The sequence below is a fragment of the Tachyglossus aculeatus genome, chromosome 22 (assembly GCF_015852505.1).
Source record: "Tachyglossus aculeatus isolate mTacAcu1 chromosome 22, mTacAcu1.pri, whole genome shotgun sequence".
Taxonomy (NCBI): Eukaryota; Metazoa; Chordata; class Mammalia; order Monotremata; family Tachyglossidae; genus Tachyglossus; species Tachyglossus aculeatus.
In genome coordinates this window covers 37,936,055-37,944,999 of record NC_052087.1, presented here as the reverse complement: position 1 = coordinate 37,944,999, position 8,945 = coordinate 37,936,055, and the positions used below count along the sequence as shown (strand labels likewise).

General features: G+C 50.8%; 1 protein-coding gene across 1 annotated transcript in view; it reads left to right on the top strand.

Annotated features, from left to right (window-relative positions):
* The first annotated feature begins 6,333 nt into the window (after positions 1–6,333).
* Positions 6,334–8,945, top strand: part of NXF1 (nuclear RNA export factor 1) — a 35,194-nt gene continuing 32,582 nt past the window's right edge. Inside the window, exon 1 of the mRNA XM_038764238.1 lies at positions 6,334–6,436. Coding sequence (XP_038620166.1) covers positions 6,409–6,436 — 28 coding nt within the window. The 5' untranslated portion in view covers positions 6,334–6,408. The remainder of the gene's footprint in view (positions 6,437–8,945) is intronic.

Genomic DNA, 8,945 nt, shown 5'->3' with positions numbered 1-8,945 from the left:
TTTGGAGTCAGAGGTCCTGGGTTTGTATCCCGGCTCCGCCATATGTCTGCTGTGTGACCTTGGGCAAGCCACTTAACTTCTCTGAGCCTCAGTTACCTCATCTGTAAAATGGGGATGAAGACTGTGAGCCCCCCGTGGGACAACCTGATCACCTTGTACCCCCCCCCCCAGTGCTTAGAACAGTGCTTTGCATAGAGTAAGCGCTTAACAAGTGCCATTATTACTATTATTACTATTATTATTATTATATTAACAAAGTAAAATAAATAGAATAGTAAATATGTACAGGGTCACAGAACAGGCAAGAGGTGGAGCCGGGACTAGAACCTGGGATTGATCCATCGATCGTTGGTATTTATTGAGCGCTTACTATGTGTGGAGCGCCGTGCTAAGCACTAGGGAGAGTACGGTACAACCGAATTAGCAGACACGTTCCCTGCCCGTAACAAGCGTACAGTCTAGAGAGGGAGACGTTAATATGAACAAAATCAGTCAGGTTCAATCTATCAGTTGTATTTATTGAGCGCTTACCGTGTGCAGAGCACTGGACTAAGCGCTTGGGAAGTACAAGTTGGCAACAAGGATCTCTCCTCATCCACACTTTCTAAATATGGATGGGCTCCAAGCCTGTTGGACAGAGCTGGCTTCATCCAGGTCCCTAGCTCCATTTCCATTCTTTCATTGTCATATTTATTGAGCGCTTACTGTGTGCAGAGCACTGGACTAAGCGCTTGGGAAGGACAAGTCGGCAACATACAGAGACGGTCCCTTCCCAACAACGGGCTCACAGTCTAGAAGCTTCCATAGGAGCTTCGGCTGAGGGGGGCCTCTCCGTAGGCCGCTGCTGGGGCTTGCTTTTTATCCCACCCTCAATCAATCGTATTTATTGAGCGCTTACTGTGTGCAGAGCACTGTGCTAAGCGCCTGGGAAGTACAAGTTGGCAACATAAAGAGACAGTCCCTACCCAACAGTGGGCTCACAGTCCTTACTTTTCGGAGATAGACCTTCTGTAGAAACAGGCCACCCACAGTGGAGGGAAATGAGCGGGAGCAAAATGCCCGCCTGCGTGAGGCCAGGCCCCCTGGTTTTTCCACAGCTGGGCTCCGCTCCTCGAATCCACTCCCCTCAATCAATCAATCAATCAATCGTATTTATTGAGCACTTACTGTGTGCAGAGCACTGGACTAAGCGCTTGGGAAGTCCAAGTTGGCAACGTGTAGAGACAGTCCCTACCCAACAGTGGGCTCACAGTCTAAAAGGGGGAGACAGACAACAAAACCAAACATACTAACAAAATAAAATAAATAGAATAGGTATGTACAAGTAAAATAAATAAAGTAATAAATCTGTACAAACATATATACATATATACAGGTGCTGTGGGGAAGGGAAGGAGGTAAGATGAGGGGGATGGAGATGGGGACGAGGGGGAGAGGAAGGAAGGGGCTGAGTGTGGGAAGGCCTCCTGGAGGAGGTGAGCTCTCAGCAGGGCCTTGAAGGGAGGAAGAGAGCTAGCTTGGCGGGTGGGCAGAGGGAGGCCATTCCAGGCCCTCAGGGCTGCTCCCATATTAACGAGAGGTGAGGAACCAGCGGGTGGGGGTGAGGGTACATATTCGGCGACTGTAGGTCAATCAATCAATCAATCAATCATATTTATTGAGCGCTTCCTGTGTGCAGAGCACTGGACTAAGCATCTGGGAAGTCCAAGTTGGCAACATCTAGAGACGGTCCCTACCCAACAGTGGGCTCGCAGTCTAGAAGGGGGAGACAGGGAACAAAACCAAACATATTAACAAAATAAAATAAATAGAATAGATATGTACACGTAAAATAAATAGAGTAATAATCATATATTACTATCATATATATTATATGTATTATATTACATATAATGGAGTGCAATCATATATACATATATACAGGTGCTGTGGGGAAGGGAAGGAGGCAAGACGAGGGGGATGGAGAGGGGGACGAGGGGGAGAGGAAGGAGGGGGCTGAGTGTGGGAAGGCCTCCTGAAGGTCCCCTCCGTCCTCCTCTCTCCCATGGCTCGCGTTGCGCCGCGGGCAGCTGCTGGCCTCTGGCACGAAGGTGTTGTTGGGTCCCGGTCGGTTGAGGGGCTGGAGGGTTTCTTATTTCTTATTCTGCGGGGGCCCAAAAGGGAGGCTTAGCGGAGACGTCGCATGCCTGGGAGTCAGAGAGACCTGGGTTCGAGTGCCGCCTCCGGGTTCTAGCTCCACCGCTTGACTGCCTTGTGACCTTGGGGAAGTCACTTCACCTCTCTGGGCCTCAGTGACCTCATCTGGAAAACGGGGGTGACGACCGGGAGCCACCTGTGGGTCACGGACCGGGCCTAGCCTGATAACCTTGGATCTAGCCCGGCGCGCAGAACGGTTCCGGGCACATAACAAGTGCTTAACAAACCTGTATATATGTTTGTACATATTTACTACTCTATTTATTATTATTATTATTATTATTTATCTTGTACATATTTGTCTTGTACATATTATCTTGTACATATCTATTCTATTCATTTTATTTTGTTAGTATGTTTAGTTTTGTTCTACGTCTCCCCCTTCTAGACGGTGAGCCCACTGTTGGGTAGGGACCGTCTCTATGTGTTGCCGACTTGGACTTCCCAAGCGCTTAGTACAGTGCTCTGCACACAGTAAGCGCTCAATAAATGTGATTGATTAACAAATACCATCCTCCCCAAAAACCAGCTATGAGAGGAAAGAGCCATTTCCACAATCCAAGAGAGGGTTTTGTCCCAGTCCTTCCCACCCCCTCAAAATCCTACTTGACCGCCACTCCGCGCCCATCTTCTCCAAGTCTGGTCCTCGCTCCCACCCATCTCCCCATCTCCTTTCGGTATCTCGGTTCCCTCGGCGGGGGACTCTATCAATCAATCGTATTTATTGAGCGCTTACTGTGTGCGGAGCACTGTACTAAGCGCTTGGGAAGTCCAAGTTGGCAACATAGAGAGACAGTCCCTACCCAACAGTGGGCTTCCGGTCTAAAATGATAACTCTAGTATGATAAACCCCAGGGGAATTTCATTTTTCAGGCATCCATTCAACCGGATTTATTGAGCACTTGCTGTGTGCGGAGCATTGTACTAAGCGCTTGGGAGAGTCTAATACCACAATAAAGATACATTCCCTGCTCAAAACGAGCTTTCAGGCTAGAGGCCTTGTCCCCCAAGAAGCCCACCGAGTGCTCTCCCGCTTGAGGAGCAGCTTGGAGGAGTGGATGGGGCAGGGGCCTGAGACGGAAGGTCATGGGTTCTAATTCCGGCTCCGCCTCTCGTCTGCTGCGCGACCTTGGGCGAGTCGTTTCACTTTTCTGGGCCTCAGTTACCTCACCTGCCAACTTGTACCTCCCAAGCGCTTAGTACAGTGCTCTGCACACAGTAAGCGCTCAATAAATACGATTGATGATGATTGATTGATTGATCTGTAAGATGGGGATTGAGACTGTGAGCCCCATGTGGGGCAGGGACTGTGTCCAACCCCGTTTTAGACTGTTTTAGTCCCTTTTTAGTCCCTTTTAGACTGTGAGCCCACTGTTGGGTAGGGACTGTCTCTAGATGTTGCCAATTTGTACTTCCCAAGCGCTTAGTACAGTGCTCTGCACATAGTAAGCGCTCAATAAATACGATTGATGATGATTGATTGATCTGTAAGATGGGGATTGAGGCTGTGAGCCCCATGTGGGGCAGGGACTGTGTCCAACCCTGTTTGCTGGTATCCACCCCAGTGCTTAGTACAGCTCTTGGCACGTACTAAGTGCATAATGAATACCATAATTCCTTCCCAGGCCAACTAGAAGGTGGCTGTGCTATGAGGGTGGGTTAGATAAATACAGCTGTTCCGCTTGGCATCAATCAATCAATCGTATTTATTGAGCACTTACTGTGTGCAGAGCACTGTACTAAGCGCTTGGGAAGTACAAGTTGGCAACATATAGAGACAGTTCCTGCCCAACAGTGAGCTCACAGTCTAAAAGGGGGAGACAGAACAAAACCAAACATACTAACAAAATAAAATAAATAGAATAGATATGCACAAATAAAATAGAGTAATAAATCTGTACAAACATATATACATCTATACAGGTGCTGTGGGGAAGGGAAGGAGGTAAGATGGGGGGGATGGAGAGGGGGATGAGTGGGAGAGGAAGGAAGGGGCATATGGTAAGTGCTCAATGAATACCATAATTATTATTATTATTCAGATGGTGGTAGAAGTAGGAGTAACAGTGATGGATGAAGAAGCGTGGCTTGGTGGAAAGAGCCCGGGCTTTGGAGTCGGAGGTCATGGGTTCGAATCCCAGCTCCGCCAGTAGTCAGCTGTGTGGCTTTGGGCAAGTTCTTCACTTCTCTGTGCCTCAGTTACCTCATCTGTAAAATGGGGATGCAGACTGCGAGCCCTCCGTGGGACAACCTGATCACCTTGTAATAATAATAATAATGAGGGTATTCGTTAGCGCTATGTGCAAAGCACTGTTCTAAGCGCTGGGAGGAATACAAGTGCACCGCACACGGTAAGCGCTCAATAAATACGATTGAATGAATGAATGAGCCCGTTGTTGGGTAGGGACCGTCTCTATATGTTGCCAACTTGTACTTCCCAAGCACTTAGTACAGTGCTCTGCACACAGTAAGCGCTCAATAAATACGATTGAATGAATACAAGGTGAGAAGCAGCATGACTCAGTGGAAACAGCCCGGGCTTTGGAGTCCGAGGTCAGGGGTTCAAATCCCAGCTCTGCCAATTGCCAGCTGTGTGACTTTGGGCAAGTCACTTCGCTTCTCTGGGCCTCAGTTCCCTCATCTGTAAAATGGGAATGAAGACTGAGCCCCCCGTGGGACAAACTGATCACATTGTAACCTCCCCAGCGCCTAGAACACTGCTTTGCACACAGTAAGTACTTGATAAATGCTATCATTATTATTATTATTATTGTTGTCCCACATGGGGCTCACAGTCTTAATCCCCATTTTACAGATGAGGTAACTGTAGCCTCCCCAGCGCTTAGAATAGTGCTTTGCACATAGCGCTTAATAAGTGCCACTATTATCAGAGAAGCAGCGTGGCTCAGTGGAAAGATCCAGGGCTTTGGAGTCGGAGGTCATGGGTTCAAATCCCGGCTCTACCAATGAACTCTGTGACTTTGGGCAAGTCACTTCACTTCTCTGGGCCTCAGTTACCTCATCTGGAAAATGGGGATTAAATGTGAGCCCCCCCCATGGGACAAGCTGATCACCTTGTAACCTCCCCAGCGCTTAGAACAGCGCTTGGCACATAGGAAGGGCTTAATAAATGCCGTCATTATTATTTAGTGACAACAGACGTCGTGGGAAAAAGGTCGCTCCAGGGCGCAGGCGCAGTGAGGGAAAACGAGCGTGCGCAGGCGCAAGGGAGGCTAACATGGGATGTACATATTGTTTATTTTATTTTGTTAATATGTTTTGTTGTCAGTCTCCCCCTTCTAGACTGTGAGCCCACTGTTGGGTAGGGACCGTCGCTATATGTTGCCAACTTGTCCTTCCCAAGCGCTTAGTCCAGTGCTCTGCATTAAGTAAGCGCTCAATAAATACGATTGAATGAATGACGGGGGGCGGGGCGAGGAGCGAGGCGGGAAACGCGCGCATGCCGCCCGCTGGAGTCCATGCGCAGGCGCACTGAAGCAGAGTCCAAGGCTGCGCAGGCGCAGTGAAGCAGCGCCCAGGTATGCGCAGGCGCGCTGAAGCAGCGCCCAGGTATGCGTAGGCGCACTGAAGCAGCGCCAGGTATGCGCAGGCGCGCTGAAGCAGCGCCCAGGTATGCGCAAGCGCACTGAAGCAGCGCCAGGTATGCGCAGGCGCACTGAATCAGCGCCCAGGTATGCGCAGGCGCACTGAAGCAGCGTCCAAGGATGCGGAGACGCACTGACGCACCAGCCAGGGATGCGCAGGCGCAGTGAAGCACCGCCCTGGGATGCGGAGACGCACTGAAGCACCGCCTAGGGATGCGCAGTCGCACTGAGGCAGCGTCCAAGGCTGCGCAGGCGCACTGAAGCACCGCTTCGGGATGCGCAGTCTCACTGAAGCAGCGTCCAAGGCTGCGCAGGCGCAGTGAAGCACCGCCCGGGGCTGCGCAGGCGGACTGAAGCAGCGTCCAAGGCTGCGCAGTCGCACTGAAGCGCCGCCCAGGGATGCGCAGTCGCACTGAAGTACCGCCCAGGGCTGCGCAGGCGCACTGAAGCAGCGTCCAAGGCTGCGCAGGCGCGCTGAAGCACCGCCCAGGGATCCCCGACCAGGTGGCGCCTGCGCATCGTCCCTCCCCGGCCGGGCGGCGCATGCGCATCGTCCCCCTGCCGGGGCGGAGGGCGGGCCGTCGGCGTCGAAGGCGTCTCGGCCCCCATGGCGGACGAAGGGAAGTCCTACAACGGTGCGTCCCCGCAAGGGAGGCCAGAAATGGGTGGGTGGGTGGGTGGGCTGAGTGTGCTGAGGAGGAAAGGGGCCCGGGAAACCCGGGGGGGGGGCGTTGGTTTGTGGCAGGGGCACCGGGAGGGGGGTGGTGGGAGGTCAGAGGTCAGAGGTCAGGCCTCAGGGGGGGCCCGGCTGAAGGGCCAGGGCGAGGGCGGCCATGGCCCACACGGGGCCTGAGGGAGGGAGGGAGGTCATTCATCCATCCATCCATCCATTCATTCATTCAATCGTATTGATTGAGCGCTGACTGTGTGCAGAGCGCCGGACTAAGCGCTTGGGAAGGCCAAGTCAATCATCAATCAATCAATCAATCGTATTTATTGAGCGCTTACCGTGTGCAGAGCGCTGGACTAAGCGCTTGGGAAGGCCAAGTCAATCAGCAATCAATCAATCGTATTTATTGAGCGCTTACCGTGTGCACAGCACTGGACTAAGCGCTTGGGAAGGACAAGTCGGCGACATAGAGAGACGGTCCCTACCCTTCATTCATCCATCCATCCATCCGTTCATTCAGTCATATTTATTGAGCGCTTACTGCGTGCAGAGCACTGGCCTAAGCGCTTGGGAAGGACAAGTCAATCAATCAGTCGTATTTATTGAGAGCTTACTGCGTGCAGAGCACTGTACTAAGCGCTTGGGAAGAACAAGCTGGCAACGTAAGTCGGCGACAAAGAGATTCATTCATTCATTCATCCATTAATTCATTCAGTCGTATTTATTGAGCGCTTACTGTGTGCAGAGCACTGGACTGAGAGCTTGGGAAGGACAAGTCGGCAACATCTAGAGACGGTCCCTACCCATCATTCATTCATTCATTCATCCACCCGTCCATTCATTCAGTCGTATTTATTGAGCGCTTACTGTGTGCAGAGCGCTGGACTAAGCGCTTGGGAAGGACAAGTCGGCAACATAGAGAGACGGGTCCCTACCCATCATTCATTCATTCCATTCAATCGTATTTATTGGGCGCTTACTGTGTGCAGAGCACTGGACTAAGCGCTTGGGATGTACAAGTCGGCAACAGCGACGGTCCCCACCCATCATTCGTTCATCCATCCATCCATCCGTTCATTCAGTCATATTTATTGAGCGCTTACTGCGTGCAGAGCACTGGCCTAAGCGCTTGGGAAGGACAAGTCAATCAATCAGTCGTATTTATTGAGAGCTTACTGCGTGCAGAGCACTGTACTAAGCGCTTGGGAAGAACAAGCTGGCAACGTAAATCGGCGACAAAGAGACTCATTCATTCATTCATCCATTCATTCATTCAGTCGTATTTATTGAGCGCTTACTGTGTGCAGAGCACTGGACTGAGAGCTTGGGAAGGACAAGTCGGCAACATCTAGAGACGGTCCCTACCCATCATTCATTCATTCATTCATCCACCCGTCCATTCATTCAGTCGTATTTATTGAGCGCCTACTGTGTGCAGAGCGCTGGACTAAGCGCTTGGGAAGGACAAGTCGGCAACATAGAGAGACGGGTCCCTACCCATCATTCATTCATTCCATTCAATCGTATTTATTGGGCGCTTACTGTGTGCAGAGCACTGGACTAAGCGCTTGGGATGTACAAGTCGGCAACAGCGACGGCCCCCACCCATCATTCATTCATCCATCCATCCATCCGTTCATTCAGTCATATTTATTGAGCGCTTACTGCGTGCAGAGCACTGGCCTAAGCGCTTGGGAAGGACAAGTCAATCAATCAGTCGTATTTATTGAGAGCTTACTGCGTGCAGAGCACTGTACTAAGCGCTTGGGAAGAACAAGCTGGCAACGTAAGTCGGCGACAAAGAGATTCATTCATTCATCCATTCATTCATTCGGTCGTATTTATTGAGCACTTACTGTGTGCAGAGCACTGGACTCAGCGCTTGGGAAGTCCAAGTTGGCAACATCTAGAGCCGGTCCTTACCCATCGTTCATTCATCCATCCATCCATCCATTCATTCAATCGTATTTGTTGAGCGCTTACCGTGTGCAGAGCACTGGACTGAGCGCTTGGGAAGGACAAGTTGGCAACATCTAGAGCCGGTCCTTACCCATTATTCATTCATCCATCCATCCATCCATTCATTCAATCGTATTTATTGAGCGCTTACTGTGTGCAAAGCACTGGACTAAGCGCTTGGGAAGGACAAGTCGGCAACATCTAGAGACGGTCCCTACCCATCATTCATTCATCCATTCATTCAATCGTATTGAGCGCTTACTGTGTGCAGAGCACTGGACTAAGCGCTTGGGAAGGACAAGTCGGCAACATCTAGAGACGGTCCCTACCCATCATTCATTCATTCATCCAGTCGTATTTATTGAGCGCTTACTGTGTGCAGAGCACTGGAGTAAGCGCTTGGGAAGGACAAGTCGGCGACATCTAGAGACGGTCCCCACCCAACAGCGGGCTCACAGTTTAGAAGGGGGGGACAGACAACAAAACATATTAACAAAATAAAATAAATAGAATAG